Source organism: Anomalospiza imberbis, chromosome Z, assembly GCF_031753505.1.
Source record: "Anomalospiza imberbis isolate Cuckoo-Finch-1a 21T00152 chromosome Z, ASM3175350v1, whole genome shotgun sequence".
NCBI classification, from domain to species: domain Eukaryota; kingdom Metazoa; phylum Chordata; class Aves; order Passeriformes; family Viduidae; genus Anomalospiza; species Anomalospiza imberbis.
This window is the reverse complement of record NC_089721.1, coordinates 59,190,541-59,207,549: the sequence shown is the minus strand read 5'-3', so window position 1 is coordinate 59,207,549 and position 17,009 is coordinate 59,190,541. Positions and strand designations below refer to the sequence as shown.

Below are 17,009 nucleotides of genomic sequence, written 5' to 3'. Positions count from 1 at the left end.
TTGTCTTGCACAATAGCCTGACCAGCTTTCATGCCAGCATAGTGACTACACATGCTCATGGCAGTTAAGAACCTAATTGCTTTGAAATTGTAAAAGAAGGTGTCCAGTATGTTATTCATTAATTTCAAAATCGTGGTGGGATTTCAAGCACTTGTCCAATAAAGTTTTACAAAATTACTGTATAACCTGTGTTCTAGTCCAGCACTGAAATTCTTGGTCTTGAGAATAAAAAATACTCCTGTTCTGAAAGAAGTCTCATTTCTCACTTACTTTATTCAAAGTGCTACCTTATAAGACATTTCATTTCAATGTTTTGTAGATTGGAGTTTTTCCTTCTAAAGAAAAAATGGTGTATGTTCTAATGGGAGTTGTTCAAACAACTCTTTCAGTTCCAAGAAGCAAATCCTGACTTTTCAAAGAATTCTTCTTTTCCTGCCTTCATATTGCTTTCCTTCAAAAAAATAATTGCTTTTTCCCAGGAATGGTTTAACTGAAAGCTAATTAATTTCTCCTCTCTTTGCATTATAATTATACACTGCTCCTGACAAATGCAGTAAGCTGAATGAAGGGTACAGAAGTGGTTAGTTTTGCCCCTCTCGTTTCAAGAATTGTTACTACTGTTTACATGCTTTCTTCCTCATGTATTGTCTTACTTGGATGCTGAGTGAGACTCCTTAGAAACGGATGTTCAGTAACTTTCCTGTAATTCACAAGAGGTGAAGCCCAGTCTTGGCATACTTCCACTGTATCCAGTAAAGTTTTAATCGTTCTGCAGAGCAGTCAGCAGTTAGCTCAGCTAGCTCTGAGCTGATCCTCACTGTGGTGCTTATGAAATGCAAACTCTTGGTGACGTGACGTGAATACTCAAATATTTTAGGTAGATGGAAAACATGACTACTTAACATCAAAATACCTGAAATTTCTCGCTTTTGCTGGCGGGGTGATGGATGGCTGCCTTCATTAACCGGCGTATGAGCACAATCATGTGTTAAAATCCAGTGCTTTTTCCAGGATCCTGCGTTCTCCCATTAATTACTGAAATTTCTTCGGTTAATTGCAGAAGTGCCACCGAGACCCACGCAGTGCCACGAGGCTGGCGGCTGCGCCCGCACACAGAGCCAAGGGCTCCTCGTGGGGCTCCGCGCCCGCACGAGCGATGTCTCCGTGAGGCGCCTTCCCTAGGCTCTCGTCCTCTCCATCCATGTCTCCGAGAAGCGCCTTCCCTAGGCTCTCCATGACCGCACTTGGAGGATTTTGATGGTGCTGTGGAAAACACAACGGAACCTTCCTGGAACGGTGGCTCCGCGGCCCGGGCGGCGGCCGGGACGGCTTGGCGGCACACCGAGGCGGAAGAGGGCGGGCGCCAGCGTGTCGTGCACGGAAGGGCCTGCCTGTGGCCGTGCGCCTGTGCTCCTTGTCCTGCGGCTCTGCTGAGCCTTCTTTGGCTGCACTCGGCTGTCCTTAGCCTCCTTCAGCCCTTCTCACCCCCCTCAGCGTCCCTCGGCTCCTCTCAGACCCCTCTCACCCCCATCTTTTTCCCGCAGTCCCCGTCGCCACCCCTGAACCCTCTCATTTCCCCTGAGCTCCTCTGAGCTCCCCTCAGCCCCCGCGGTGATGGATGACGAGCCCGAGCGGACCAAGCGCTGGGAAGGAGGCTACGAAAGAACATGGTACTTTCTTCCCCCCTCACCTTTCTCTCCGTTCTGGCAAAGGAGGAGGAAAAACCTCCCTTCTGCTCCCTGTAACAGTCTGTTCTGCGTAGGGAAATTCTTAAGGAAGACGAATCCGGGTCGTTGAAGGCAACCATCGAGGACATTCTGTTCAAGGCAAAGAGGAAAAGGTACGTGGTGTGGTCACGAGCCTACTAATAGCACTGACTTGTCAGTTATAAGGGCTTGATCATCCTCAAACTGGGTCCTGTGGGATGAATTAAGCATAAGGCATGCCTGTAGGATGTTTTTATGGCCTTTCTCCTTCAGAGGGGCAGGTGCATGCAAAAAAAACCTGTGAAATATTAATTTTTATCTCTAAATACTGAATGTATACTGGCTGTGTATCCCATGTGTATGCAAGCTACAGGTCTTGATCTGATGAAACACTGCAGAGCACTGCAGCTGCAATCTGCACAGTTTAGAGGAATCTTCCATCAATTTTTTTTTTTTTTTAGTATACAAATCAGAGGACCGCAGGATAGTTTAGGTTGGAAGGGGCATTAAAGATTATCTCACTGCAACCTGCCATGAGCAGGGACACCTTTCATTGGACCAGATCAGTCAGAGCCCCATCCAAACTGGCCTTGAACTCTCACAGGGATGGAGCATCCACAGCTTCTCAGGGCAACCTGCTCCATTGCCTCACTACCCTCATGATAAAAATATGTTTGTCTCCAATCTAGATCAACCCTCTTTTGGTTAACAGCTTTGCTCCTTGTCCTGTCACAACAGAATCTAGTTTCTGGTATCATGGCTATAGACTTCTGTTTCAGATTTCAGAAAAACAGCTAGAAAAGATCCTAAGTTTTGCATAATTTCAAGTTATATTAGTACTTGATTTGTCATATTTGGATAGAATTTTAAAGCTTCATTAAACCTGGTAGTAAGAAATAGTTCTTATTTATTTTCTGAGAGTTGTGCAATCTGCAGTTGAGCTGTAGGATTTTTCAGCATTAGTAAGTGTCTGCAGTTTATTGCTTCTACATTTTAGCCAGAAGTCTAGTATTGCATTTATTTGGACTTTTGTTTTAGGAGCTGTTCACTCATTTGAATTTGACTTAAATTGTTCTGTGTTTTGTTAGACTCTATGAACACTATGGACAAGTTCGGCTTGGAATGGTATGTTAATACCTTAACCCTCTTCTGTTCTTAGTCCAAAACTATTTGGCTAGAGGTGGTATGCCAGATCTGAAATACAGTTCTGCTGGCCTAGCATACTTCTTACCAAACCTTGTGGTTTCAGCTGTTATTTTTTTTTTTTTAAGCATTCTTTGTTTGTTAGCAGTGTAAGCAAAGCATGGCTATTCAGGGTTGGAGGTTTGACGCACGGGGTGTGTTTGGCAGAAGAAGTCAGACCACATGAGCTCACACTGTCCATTTCTCTTCATGTGAAAAGTGGACATGATGGAAATGCATTGTAAATAACCACATTGCTTTGTACAACACTGAGCTCTTCAGATGAAGATATGAATATTCAAACTATGCACGTTTTGTAGCTTCTCATGAGAGTCATGAGAGGAGAACAGTGTGCATTTTTCCAGACAGGGTTTTTTTTTTTTTTTTTTCATTTTAAGAGAAAAGTGGGAAAAGTTGCTGTTAATTGCACCTCTCAATCTACTGAATCTCCCGTGTTAGAGGGAGGAAGTAGTGGCTTTTTAAAGTAAATGGAATAATGAATTCATTTCAATACGTATTCTGTGAGTGATTTTCACATATGGTGGAAATGCAGATGCGTCACCTTTACGTGGTTATTGATGGATCGAGAACAATGGAGGACCAAGACTTAAAACCGGACAGACTTACGTGCACTCTGAAGGTATTCCTCCACTCAGATATTTTCCTTACTGAGCCACCATTTCTCTATAAACTGGTTGCATTTTACATTTCAAAGAATTGCAGTTTCCTGTATCTGCATAGCTTCTCATCTCTCAGCCCTACATTTGTCTCCTTGTTTCTGTCTGTCCTGTTTTTTGAATAGTAAAATCTGTGGGGCATTAGTTTGCCTTGCACATGTACTTCTGTAGAGTGAAAACACTTTGTACGGGCATATTATGGGAAGACATATCTGGAAACTATGTGGAAATTAAGTGTTGCCCAAAATAAGGGGATGATACGCTCTCATTGCACATCTAGAATTGGTTTGTATTTTTTTCTTACAGTTGGGGTTTTTTATGAATTCTTATTTGAAAGGATGCTAGATGAGAGTTGAACTGGATTGCTGTTTCAGATTGTTGGGGATTTGAACTGTGCACGTCATGTTCTAAATGGTTTTCTCCAACAATACTTGAGTATGAAATCCTGAATTTTGATGGTTTTGTGCAGAGTAGTGCTTTTTGGTGTATTGAAAACCTCCATTTGAACCAGCAGGAATCTAGAGCTTTATAACGTAGGATATGAATCAAATTAGGGGGGTGTAGTTTCTGACATCTCATTAAATTGATTACTTGGGGTGAATGGGGAGGGATAGGGTGAAAGAAGAATGGAAAGGAAAGATTCATTCCCCCTTTTTGTGTTACCCAACTACTTTGTTTTGATTTTTAGTGATACTAGATGTTTTGCATCTACTTAATGTATCTGTAATAAAAGTATAATTAGTTTTTAACTGCCTTAACTTTTTTTATAGTTACTGGAATATTTTGTTGAAGAGTATTTTGACCAGAATCCTATTAGTCAGGTACGTACAACCATGCAAGAAACAAATAACAGAAAATATTTTAAAAGGTAGTTTCAGTTATAACACTACCAAGTAAACTGTTTTCAATTTATGTGTACCTTCAGATCCTTTATTCATCAGTCTACAGAAATTCTTGTTTCTGCCTGTTTCTGCTAGGCATTTAGAATTTTAGAAGATTTCTTTTTGTACCTTTTGGCAGTAGTAATGAAAATACAGGAGTGATTATAAACTGATGTGTTTATATTTGTTACACTTGAAGTAAAACTTGTATAGACTTGTATGGTTAAATAATGCTGGTGCATAAAGACATAAAAAATATAGTAAAATTCTAAATAAATGCATTGAAAACTTTCTAAGAAAAATTTGGTCTTTTTTCCCCTCTTTTTCAGATTGGCTTAATTGTAACTAAGAGTAAAAGAGCAGAAAAAATGACAGAACTCTCAGGTAGGGAAGTAGTATTCTTTTCTTAAATTGCAGATGTTTTTATCCTTTTCATTGGTGTTCTAAATTCTGCCTGATACACTGCTGAAATTGAAATAATGTTATCATCATTAGTTTTAATTTAAAAGATTAATTATTGCAAGTTGTCTGAAACCATAATCTACATTTTGGTCTGCTTTGATCCAGAATTGTCATTGTGTGCTTGTTTGCAATCAAGTCTCGACTTGATCTCAAGTCAAGTCTCTTTCTCGAGAAGAATACAACTCAGATATGTTCTGATTCCTCTATAGTTTATTTTTTACTCAGTTTGTTAATTTTGTATGTTACGACATCTGTGGGTTTTGTGAGATCTGATCTGATGTTAAGAAGTCGAGGTTTGTCTGGTTCCTGCGTGCAGTTACACCAATCTCTGTGGCTTCAGCAGGTTTCATTGAGGAAATTGAGGATCAATCAATCTTTGAACCATGCTTTGAGGATAACAGAGGAAACAGAACTCTGTTTATGTGACATCTTGCCCTCATGTTGAGTGCTTAATGATACCCAACAATAATTTTATTCTTTTTGGCTTCTAAACTTTCTAGCATCTGAGTGCCTATAGAGTAAAAGTTTGTTTTACTCTTCTCTGCATTCTGATCAAAATACCAATTTCTAAGGAAAAATACAGACACTTTGAAACCAGTTCTGTCATTGTACAAGTACACTTCATTACATAAACACTTTAAATATTTATGTTCTTTAACTTGTTTTATCAGTTACATTGATTGCATTTTTTTCACTTACAGGAAACTCAAAAAAGCATGTAACTGCTCTGAAGAAAGCAGTGGATATGAACTGCAGTGGAGAGCCTTCTCTATATAATTCCCTAAATTTGGCCATGCAGACTTTAAAGTTAGTATGTACATGGAGGTTTTTTGTTTTCTTTGTGATTGTGACTTTTGAGAGGCAGAGACATAATTTTTTCTAAATAGCATCTTAAATCATGCTGACTTGAATCTTTAAAAGGTGAATTTATCTCCTCTTAAAATACAAATCATTAAGTTAAATACTCTAGTAGTGCAGAAGTTAATTTTCTACCACTAGATGCTTGTATTTAGGGGTGTATTTCTCATAGAAATGAAATTTGAAAACCAAGTTGATGATGGTATGTAGATACTGTGATGAAAGACACTGCAATTCTTTTTTATTGAAGGGCTGTGGTATGAGAGGACATAGTTAGGGGTTAATAATGTAAGAGAACAGGAAAAGAAAAGCATTCTGTCACAATAATATTGTGACAGTTTTGGCATGCTTTAGAAAGACCAATTTTCAGGTAGGATAGATTCAGAATACTTTTTTGCAATGTGAGGTATTGAGATGTACCCCAGTTTGTGGAAGACTGAGTAAAGAATTACAGCTAAAGACACTGAACAAAGCGGATAATCAGTGTCATGAAAAGCTATTTAATTACTAGCAGGAAGAGAGTTTTCAACTAAGAACTAGAAGTAATTAAAAGTAATGGATTTACACTTAAAAAACTGATTAGAGCTTTTTAAGAAGTCAGGAAGCCTTACTACAGTTTGCTAGTTTGAAGATGAAATTTTACCTGTGAGTATGGCTGAGGTACAAAGGATTGATTACAGGAGATAATCAGGTTACAGCTACACAATTAAATACGGTATTTTAGATATTGGAAAGGTTTGGCTTTCAGAAGGTGAAAATCTGGTGCTCAGACAAGGATCTTACCACAGTTTGTAGAGGACTTCATATCATGTCATCTTCTGACTTCTGCAAATTGAGGTCCTTGGAGATGTTATCATACAAATAGCTTAGTGTGTATAAGTAAATTAACTGTATGCTTTCCTTAGGCACATGCCAGGACATACAAGCAGAGAGGTTTTGGTAGTCCTCAGCAGCCTGACGACGTGTGATCCAGCTAACATCTATCATCTAATTAAGGTACAGAACTGAAGTTTGACTACTGCATTGAGCATCCAAGCTACTGGAGGAAAAACAGGCAGTAGCAGTGTCATCACCAATTAATTTTTGTTTAAGACTTTGAACCTTTATACTATTTCTTGTTCTGCTCATGAATTGAGTATGCTTTTTTCTCTATTTTAAGTGTTTAAAAGCAGCAAAGATCAGAGTATCTGTCATCGGCCTAAGTGCTGAAGTTCGAGTTTGTACAGTACTTGCCCGAGAAACTGGTGGTATGTATCTGAAGTTCAGTAATTATATTACTAACACAGGTTTAAAATAAAAATTAAGTAAGCAATTTCTTTTATATTTATTACTGCATTTTGACATTTTTAAGGATAAATATTTTCCATTGTGCTGGCAGAAAATTTAAAGAGTTGCCCAAATCTACAAAATGTACAGTAGTAAGTGAAATTACTACCAGCTGGTGGCTGCAGCTCTAGCAAGAAGAAATACGTATATTTTCAAACCTTTTTTTCCATATATAAAGCTATGTGATGTGAAACTTCATCAGTGAAACATGTTAATATCCATTGCAACAGTGGTAACTCTTACAGTATCATTACTACAGTGTAATGTTGGAGGAAAAGCTCTCTGCCTTCATACCTAATTTAACATTCTGTTATTACTAGTTTTAAAACTTGTCATTTACTGTAGCATTAACAGGGCTGCTTTTTAGGAGCAAGTTTGGATAAATTGTCTTTTCTGTGTAAGTTGTTTTCTGTCATTTGGAGTATATGTTTGGGTGGGTTTTTTTGTTTTGTTTTTTTTTTTTTTTTGGATTTTTGGGGGTTTTTTTGGTTGGTTTTTTTTTTTTTTTCATAACCTGACAGAAAGGCATTTCTTTGTCTGTGACAGGAACATACCATGTTATTTTGGATGAAAGTCATTATAAGGAGCTGCTGATGCACCATGTTAGTCCTCCACCCACCAGTTCAACTTCTGAGTGCTCCCTTATTCGAATGGGTAGGATATGGTTTTGTCAAACTCCTAACATGAGATTTTGTCTTTTTCTTTCTTTACCTCTTCTGTGTTAAGGCAATACAAATAGTAAGATGCATAATAAAGACATTGTGCAGCTCTTTTTTGTTTTAACTTTTATTTTGGTAGATAAGTATCTGTTTTATAGATGTTATTCCTGCAGAGTAGTCAGCTTTTAAATAAATCTTATTAAGTAAGACAAATTACTGAACAGAATTTGGGAAGAACAAAGTGGAACGATATTGATGGCACAGTAATTGTTATAAATTTAATATTTAGAAATGAAGGATGAAAAACTATTATTTCTCTCTCTGCTTTTTTCCCTGCAGAAGGTGACTCTTACAACTATTAATCGATTTAAGAACCATAGGTAGTACATGTTTATTAGCAGCTTCTTGAGTATTCTTTCAAGAAGTAGATTACCATTTCTTTTCTTGATCTGTTTCTCAATAAATTTAAGTTTGGAGGTAAACCAGAATAGGAACTCTAATGCTACAAAGTAGAGCACTAAGTTCTCACTTTCATCCACCCTTTCCATAGATAAGAATGTATGTATTTTTATGTCTAGATATAGGTAATGAAAAGGTTTACTTCTCTTAGGTGTAAAGCCTGAGCAGCAGTTGGAAAAACCAACTTCTCACCTGTCATGATCTGTAAAAAATAAATCATAGAATGCAAGAAAGAAAGAAGGAAAGATAATAGTCTCAAAAAAGTCCTGTAGTCTCATCTGCCATACATTGCACTTAGAAGGTGAATATAGGCTGGATGGATGCATATAAAAATATTTCCCCCTTAATTAGAAACTATTGTTTAAGTGAACATTTGTATGCTGCTCATTCTGCTTTCCATTTCACATATTTTAGTTTTTAACTGTTCTTCTAAAATGGGGTTCCAGTCCACTTCAGTTAACAAAAAGTCTATGGCAAAGACATTTTTTCAGTTGGGGGGAAGTTAAGTCAGGGAGGTGCGGGTGTAGGTAGAGATCTTTGGGAAGAATTTGATACTAGCAAGAGTGTATCAGTTCTCCTGTAATAACAAATGGGAAAGAGATAGGCCTGAATGTCTAGAATAATCTTTGAACTTCATTGAAGTAAGAAATTGACACATTATTGCATGTTTAAAACTGTAACTATGGGATGTTTTTCTCTTCAGGATTTCCTCAGCATACTATTGCTTCTCTATCTGATCAAGATGCAAAACCCTCCTTTAACATGGCGTAAGTAGCATTGATTAGAATTCGACAAGCTGATAACAATTCAATATTAATTAGTCATATTTAGAAAATCTGCTCAACAGTGAAAGTATTGCAGAATAATAGAATAATTTGGAAAAAAAAGAGTAAGCCATGTCTTGTGACTTCTCAGTAGACATTTTATTTCCATTGGTAGCTCCGGTATTAACAGTATCCTCTGTTAAATATGTGTTTTTAAATTTGCATTTAAGTTTTTTTAAGGTAGTAAAGTAAGTCCCTTTTAATAAGGTACTTAGTTCTGTTAACAGTGATTGGGGCACACAGGTGCTACAAGGTGTTAAAGTAATTACTTGCAGCTCTTGATTTAATTACTACTATCATTATAAAAGATAATTGTGGGGATGGAAGGGTATTAGCTGAATAAAGTACTTTTTTGTATTTCTTAACATGACTTTAAAGGGAAGTTTAAAATAGAGACCTCATTTGATGACTGTACCAGTGCACTTCTCAGTGAAAATAATCATTATTTTCCAGGGTGATAGGGGAGTCTGAATTTCAGAATAAAACAGTGTCTAACACTGTGTGCTTTTTGAAAGAATAATTACTACAGGCGTTTTAGAGGCAATACAGAATATTTTTGTATCTAAAAAGAAACAAGCATGCAGTTATTGTTCATATCTTTATTTTTAAAGATTTGCTCCTTTATATGGAAATATTTTGTCTTTGGTTCCTGTGGGGAAGTGTGGTCAGTGATATCTATCCATATCAGTTGTTTTGACACTTACACATTAAACTGTTACATGCAATCTAGTGAAACTTTAAAATTATTTGATATGAAAACCACATTATTTGTACTTACACAGTAGCATGGTATTGTTTCTTAAGTACTGAATTGTTTCTTTCTACTGTAGGCAATTGGAAAATAACAGTGACCCGGGTCTTACACTGGGTGGATATTTTTGTCCTCAGTGCAGAGCCAAATACTGTGAGCTTCCTGTGGAATGCAAAGTCTGTGGTGAGTAGCAAGAACAGGTGAGCAGATGAATCAGGAGTTCATGGTAAGAGAGGTAATGGGTCGAAAAATTCTGCTGTACTTACTAATTAAAAGCCAGCTCTTTACTAATTAAAAGCCTTCTTAAAGAGTCCTGCATTTTGGTGGCCTGGGATGTCAACTTTGTACAAGTGTCTCTCAGGACTATACCTCTAACAGTAAAGCTGTATCATGTTCTTATTGGAATATGATACATCGTATTTATATTTGTATAAAGAATATACCTAAGGCAAAGTGGGGAAGAGGGATGATGCACATGAGAATGGTGGCTTCTCAAGAATCCTCATTTAACTAAACACACCCATGTTTCAGAATCCTCAGTGCAAGGCCATGAAAATGGAGTGCTTTGGAGCAGGAGGACAGAAGTACTTTCCCCTCATGAGTGTATGGATGAAAGATTTCCAAGTTGAACCCAAGGGCCCTCTGTAGAGTTGTAAACAGGAGCCCTTTGGTCTTGTGAATATTAATGGACTGTGCAAACAATGATGCCTCCCTCCATTGCTCTTAGTGAAGGTGGGAGAGAGGATTAGTGTGGTTTATAATATTAATATTGTGAGTGGGTGCTGTTCTGCTAGCTTCCACAGGCATATGACTAAAACAGTAGGTATTACCAGGATGCTTGTATTTGGCAAGAGGATGAAAAAATTATGGGTTTGGGTCACTTTATCGTAGTTTGATTTCAAGTTTTTCCTACCAGCATGAGTTTCGTTCCAGCAAAGGGATAGTGTAACTGGAGAAATCCTGTGTGTCTGCAGTGGATTCTCCACAACTGCAGTGATCAGCAGAGCAACAGTTTGGACATTTACACTACATGTGAGTGAGTGAGTGAGTGAGTGAGTGAGTGAGTGAGTGAGTGAGTGAGTATGTTTGTGCCAGCCCATGCCCTACCTGTTCTCATGGTCTGACCCCAGCTGGCAACTCAGCCCCAGACACCCACACACTGGTGAGATGGGGGAGAGAATCAGAAGAGTAAAAGTGAGAAAACTCACAGGTGGCATTAAAGGCAATTGAAAAGTTAGAGCAAAAGCTGTGCACACAAGCAAAGTAATTCATTCACCATTTCCCATCAGCAGAATCTCCAGGGAAGCAGGACTCTGTCATGGGTAACAGTTACTTGAGAAAGTAAATGCAATCATCCTCAACATTCTCCCCTTTCCACCTTCTCCAATTAGCTTTATAGGCTGAGCATGGTGGCGCATGGTATTGGATATCTCTTTGTTCTCTTGGTGCACTGTTGACTTCAATCCCTCCCAGTGCCTTGTGCACCCCCTACTCACTGGTGGAGTAAGAAATAGAACAGGCCCTGATTGTGTGTAAACACTGCTCAGCAATAAAGAAAACATTCTTGTGTAATTAACCCTGTTTCCAGCATAGATCCGAAACATAGCCACATGATAGTGTGCCAAAAATTAACTGTTTTAAAACCAGCAGACCTGTGTTAGCTGAAATGGGGCTGTGCCATGGTTTCGGCAATAGTACAGAAATCTGTAGTAGAGCTTTGTAACAGGGCATCATTTTAAATGGTGGTGTGATACAGCAGAACCATCATTGCTAAAAGGAGCTTCCTAACTTCACCACTATGTGTTGTAAATGTATTTCTAAAGACTGAGTTAAACCTTTTTAGTAGAAATTTGAGCAATTTGTTTGTTCTTTGTATTTTGATTTAAAACTGGACAGGATTACAGGTTTGGCTAATGGAACAAGTTTTTACTTTTTAAAATTCTTAGAAGCCCTCAACCATTGAGTAATCAAAAATTTTATTTTTCCTTTTAACTTTATTTGATACAGAAAAGCTTTTCAGTAAGTATTCCCTTGTAACAATTTTGGTGTCTCTTTATTTGCAGGTCTTACATTAGTGTCTGCACCTCACCTGGCTCGTTCTTACCATCACTTGTTTCCTTTAGATGCCTTTCAGGAAGTTTCACTGGAAGAATACAAAGGGGAACGGTATGCAAATCTTACTTGTGATAATGAGTGTACTTGTGGATACTATAACTTTTTTTGTCACAAAAGTAAGAATAGCTGGCAACAGCTTCTTTGCTGCTGGAGATCCTGGGTATTTGGGTGGTGTGAGGCACCTCTAGCATTAAGAAATACTTGTAGTTTCCATGGTCTGTGAGTTCAGCTGAATAGCTGATATAATTGCCAGAAATTGTTACTATGTATGAGATCTTTTTTTAAACATTGATTTACATCGTTTTGACTCTTTTTTCAGTTAAAATATAAAATTTTGATTTTTAGGTATTGTCAGGGCTGCCAGGGAGAAATGAAAGATCAAAATGTAAGTATGTTGAATGGCATTGTAATTTGCATTGAGGGGTGTGAGAAATAGAGATGATCCTTTAGCATTACATTCTAAAGACCAGAAAAATACTTGTGAAAGTTAATGTCATGGTTAAATAGAGCTATGTGTTAAACAGTCACACTTTCTAGACTGCAAAGTCTGTAGAGTGTGGGAAGGAATTTTCTCGGGAGCTGCATAAAAAAGGCTTCCACTCTCAGCCATTTGGAAGCATTTACAGTGACCTGAGCTCAAGCCTGTGAATACACTTGCTGTCAGAAGGTTTAATCCAATTGAGTTTCTGTGATGCTAGCAAGTGTAGTCTGTTTACATTATCTTGATGATGTAACTGTTGCCCTACTGTAGTGCTATGATGATAATTTTTGCTAATTTGACTTGTCTTTCTGTCCTTCCCACACAGGTGTACATATGCAAAGTGTGTCAGAATGCATTTTGCATGGAATGCGATCTGTTTGTTCATGATTCTCTGCACTGCTGTCCTGGCTGTATTCACGAGCACCCTGCTCCTGTAGCTATATGATCTCATACCTTTTTAAAAATTGCTGTATCTTTGTCATTTTTGCATGAATCTAATTAGTTTATTCAGTCATCGCTTTAACTGACGCATCTGTGAACAAAAAGATGTTTACAGAGGGATGAACAGTGGAGTAGAAGCAAATGTTAATGTTTTTATTATTTTATTACTTTTAATATATACTTGAATTATCTGTATCTATTTTTGTTCTTATCTCAAAAACTATGGCTTTTTCCAGCTGTTATTTTAATAACATGTATATTTGTAAATGTGAAAGTGATAATGTGATGATTCATCTTAGTTTCATTACTTGTTAAAAAAAAAGCCCTGAAAATACATTTCATATATCTGTTGTTATAAGCTTTTGCTTTTGTTGCATTGTGGATTTCTGTAGATGCATCTTGGTTTGAAAAGACAGGTGTCTGCTAAGGAAGGCAGGAACCTCTCTCGAAATGGAAAATGTACATACCCTCCCTCTGAATTATTATAATTTTGAAATTAAGGGGCTCTCAGGCAAAGATATGAGAGTAGGAATAACAGTTCTTTATTAGGAAAAATAAAAATTAAAAAAGCAGTAATACAAAAATCTCTGACAGAGTCAGAATACAACTGACACCCTGCTGGTCAGGTGTTGGTAGCAGTCCTTCTGGAGTGGCAGGTGTAGTTCTGTTGAAGCAGTGATCCTGTAGAAGGGTGTAGTCTTCCTTTGAAGGTCCAGTGGTAAAGGAGGGCCTGGTCTTCCTCTGGGAATCCAGTGGGAAAAGGCTGCCTGTGGTGTTCTAGATTTCAGACTACATCCAGGTAGGAATGCTTGGCTCCTCTCCCTGGGCAGAGCATCTCACAATGGGGTGATGTAATTTTATCAGTCGTGCAATGACAGTCAAGGGCCATTAACAGTAGATGTCTTCCCGGAGGGAGGGTTGGTTGTGGGAGAGATAAAGAAAACTGCCCAATTAACAGAAGATAACTGCCTCACCTCTAACAGCTGGCAACCCCCAGCCACATCTTGCATTTGCAACCTAAGACAAGATCAAAATACTCTTTTGCCAGAATTTAACAAAGATGTTTTTGAGCAATTAACTGGTGGACATTTCATGTATTAATTTCAAGTATTATGAGTATTCATCTTGGTGTTTGGTAAGGCAGCTCAAATACAGCTGTTACAAATGTGCTGAAAACACATTTTAGGTTTTAATGGTGCAACTCAAAGCTAACTAAATTCTTTATACTCCTGTGTCTGGGTTAAGTTTCTTTTTTTTTTTTTTAGAAGGGTAAGATAGCTGAAAGGCAGTACTGAAGACAAAAACAGATGCTGTTTGGTTCTGAAGCTATGCTGAATTGACAGAACTGCACATCATCTTCTGTCCTTGGCTAAACCCCTAGAGCAACAGACAGTGAGTGCAGGAGGGGAAGTGTCCATTTTTATCTGAATTTTACCTGAAGAATAGAAGTTGAGACAAATGCAAGACTGCCATTTTGTGGTGTCTGTTCAAAGTATGTTTGCAGCTTGAACCTATGAGAATTGTTATGTGCTACACCTCATAAAAGGAAGTTACAGATGCAGTGTCTGAAGCAATACATCACAATGGGTTTTCTTGAGTCACCTTGTGATGATTGTCAATATAACAGTGACTGAGTTGTTCTGGGTGTTTATGACTTAATTTTTGAGCTTTTGTTTTTTGTTAGATTAGAAATGGTAATATAACAGCTGAAGCTTAATACAGAAACAAGCAACAAACCCAAACATCTCCTCTTACATTATTTCAATTTTTCATGCTCACCTCATATAAGCAATACATGCTACTTTTCACTTCTTTCAGGCAGTTTTCATTTAATTATTAGTAAGCTCTTTCTTTGCTTTTTCTTCTGACAGTGCCTGCATGCTGGATAGAGGGCAGTCATTCTCTTGTGTTGTCAGAAAAATTACTGTTAAGCATCTGCATCTCGTTTTGTGCTGAGTCAAACAATGCCTATAAACCCTTTATGCTGTCAGGTGGTTGCAGTCCTATTACTAAAAACTAGCTGAAAAAGGACATAGAGTGTTTGTTCTGGTCTAGCAGGCCACTCCAAGCTTTGACCATCTGGCTCTTACATATTCTGATGCTGGTGACAGCCTCTTAAGACAGCATTTTCTGTTAATATTTTCATCTTTGCAGTCAGTATTTTCTAATGGAAATAAAAGGGGTTTGTCAGAACACTTCAGATCCTCCTTCTTCTCTTGCTAGATACCAAAACATACTCTACCCAGCTTCTATTTATGAAAGTAAAAACAGTGTTGAAGTTGCAGCCATATCCATTATCAGCTTGTGGTCACAGCGATAATTTGGTTTGTTCTTTCCTACACTTGTCATTGGTAGAGCAGCTCAAACCAGCTCCTGAAAAAAAATCACTAACAAGGCAGTATTTCTCTGGTTTGTAAAGACTTTCATCTGTGTCCTGTGTATTTAAGGCAGTATGGAGGAAATCTTCCCTCCACCTATTTTCGTTGACTGGGATTCACTGGCTGTCAATCTCCCTTGCTTGTGGGAAGCTCCAACCTTCTTAATTCTTGTTTATTTCCTTATTTACTATATCTGCCACAAGATCAGTCAATCAATAAGGTTGTAGGTCTTAAAGATGTGTAAAAGGTTTCAGACTTAAAAGTGCTGGAGGAAGACACCCTGTGGTGCGCTTGAGGACTCTCAGTATCACAATGCACAAATGTGTAGAGTTCAAAGTTGTATTTTTTTCAACCTAGAAGCAACATTTTTTTTTAATGTACCATACCTCAGCTGCACTGTTTATTTGTTCATGTTTCACATATCTTTGGAGCATCTTTAAATCCTTATTGATGCCTGTTTTATTTTGCAGTGAAAGTAGCAAATTATGGAGGTTTCCAGAAGCTTGGAAAACTCAGTTAGCAAATCACTGCATTAAAGAAATTTCTTTACAATAATTGGTAATGTGTCTGCTTTAAAATAAGTGGCCATTACCCACAAGTTCATACATCAAATCACAGCCAGAGCAGCAGTAATAGTTGCTCTTCATCACTGTTCCTTGACTGTCTGGTCCTGTGACAATAGCAAGGGTGGGTTGGGTCCTTGATACAGAGGCCCTTAAAATATCTAGCATCATCATGAAGGATCTATAGTGTAGGACTTTAAAATTACCCTGGCAATGGGTTTTGCCCCTTTCACCAATTTATCAAGCCTAGAAAAGTTTGAAAGTGTTAGGATTTGGTTTTGGTTTTTTTTCCTTGTCTTCTTGTATTATTAACTATACACCTCCATTGCAAATAAATATTGTCCTGGTTCCAGCCAGGATAGGGTTAATTTTTCCAGCGGCCAGGAGAGGACATGACTAGGAGTCCCAGATTATTCTATACCACCTCACATCTTCAGTGGGGATGAGAGAAGGGACCTTTCCCAGTCACATATCCTGCCACTGGTCAGCTGTTGTTGGGAGTTCTCAGTGTGGTCAGCACTCGTGTGTGAATCATTTGCCTCTTTCTTGTACACCCTTTTATTAACATTCTATACAGTTGTTTTGCTTGCAATTAAATCACTTACATGAATCCTTTGTTTAAAATATAACCCCTTTACTGAAGTCAGAACTGCAATAAAATTGTATGCTAGATTTTACTCGTGTTTAAAACTAATGAAGGCCACTTTTTCTAACAATGCCAGACACCAACACAACTGATTGAAGCACAGGGCAGTTCTGCCTCTTCAGCAATCTGAAAAGATGATTTTGAACCTTTGCCTCACTGCAATCAGTCTTAATTTACCTCACCTAGACAATTAAAAAAAAAAAAAAAGCCTTTCAAAGTAGCTACGGTAAGTTATGTCTTTTTTTGCTCAATTACTTGTGGGAAAACTGATTTTTTGACACATGACCACAGTAGGAAAAGGAAGTGAATGCAGTAAAGTTCACACCTGTATTTCACTAAGCAAACCACTGGCATTAACTAAATTACTGCCTGGTCTTGTGGCTACAGCCTCTACTAAGAGTAGAGTAGAGTAAAATTCAGCCCTACATTGTAAGGGCTGAAACCTCTGTCTATACTTACCTTTCCACAGGTTTTCCCTAATTTGCTGTCAGTAATGGTACTTAGAAAAAGGCAACACATCAAGGGTCCCTGCTGTATTTCAGCCATTCATCCAGCCAAGAGATGCCTATGGAAGCTCAAAACAAAAAACACCCCAAAACA

The 17,009-nt window shown here is 38.0% G+C and overlaps 1 protein-coding gene across 2 annotated transcripts in view; it reads left to right on the top strand.

The window, feature by feature from the left end:
* GTF2H2 (general transcription factor IIH subunit 2) overlaps positions 1-14,733 on the top strand; it is a 459,966-nt gene extending 445,233 nt beyond the window's left edge. Inside the window, exons 1-15 of one of the 2 annotated variants that reach the window (XM_068175983.1) lie at positions 1,547-1,670; positions 1,763-1,840; positions 2,795-2,831; positions 3,442-3,528; positions 4,336-4,386; positions 4,776-4,830; positions 5,610-5,715; positions 6,672-6,762; positions 6,926-7,013; positions 7,639-7,746; positions 8,914-8,977; positions 9,865-9,968; positions 11,849-11,951; positions 12,246-12,285; positions 12,707-14,733. In XM_068175983.1, coding sequence (XP_068032084.1) covers positions 1,615-1,670; positions 1,763-1,840; positions 2,795-2,831; positions 3,442-3,528; positions 4,336-4,386; positions 4,776-4,830; positions 5,610-5,715; positions 6,672-6,762; positions 6,926-7,013; positions 7,639-7,746; positions 8,914-8,977; positions 9,865-9,968; positions 11,849-11,951; positions 12,246-12,285; positions 12,707-12,826 — 1,188 coding nt within the window. In that variant the 5' untranslated portion in view covers positions 1,547-1,614 and the 3' untranslated portion in view covers positions 12,827-14,733. Of the gene's footprint in view, positions 1-1,546; positions 1,671-1,762; positions 1,841-2,794; positions 2,832-3,441; positions 3,529-4,335; positions 4,387-4,775; positions 4,831-5,609; positions 5,716-6,671; positions 6,763-6,925; positions 7,014-7,638; positions 7,747-8,913; positions 8,978-9,864; positions 9,969-11,848; positions 11,952-12,245; positions 12,286-12,706 lie in introns of those variants that run through there. The other variant, XM_068175984.1, reaches the window with a different exon arrangement.
* Positions 14,734-17,009: the final 2,276 nt, after the last annotated feature.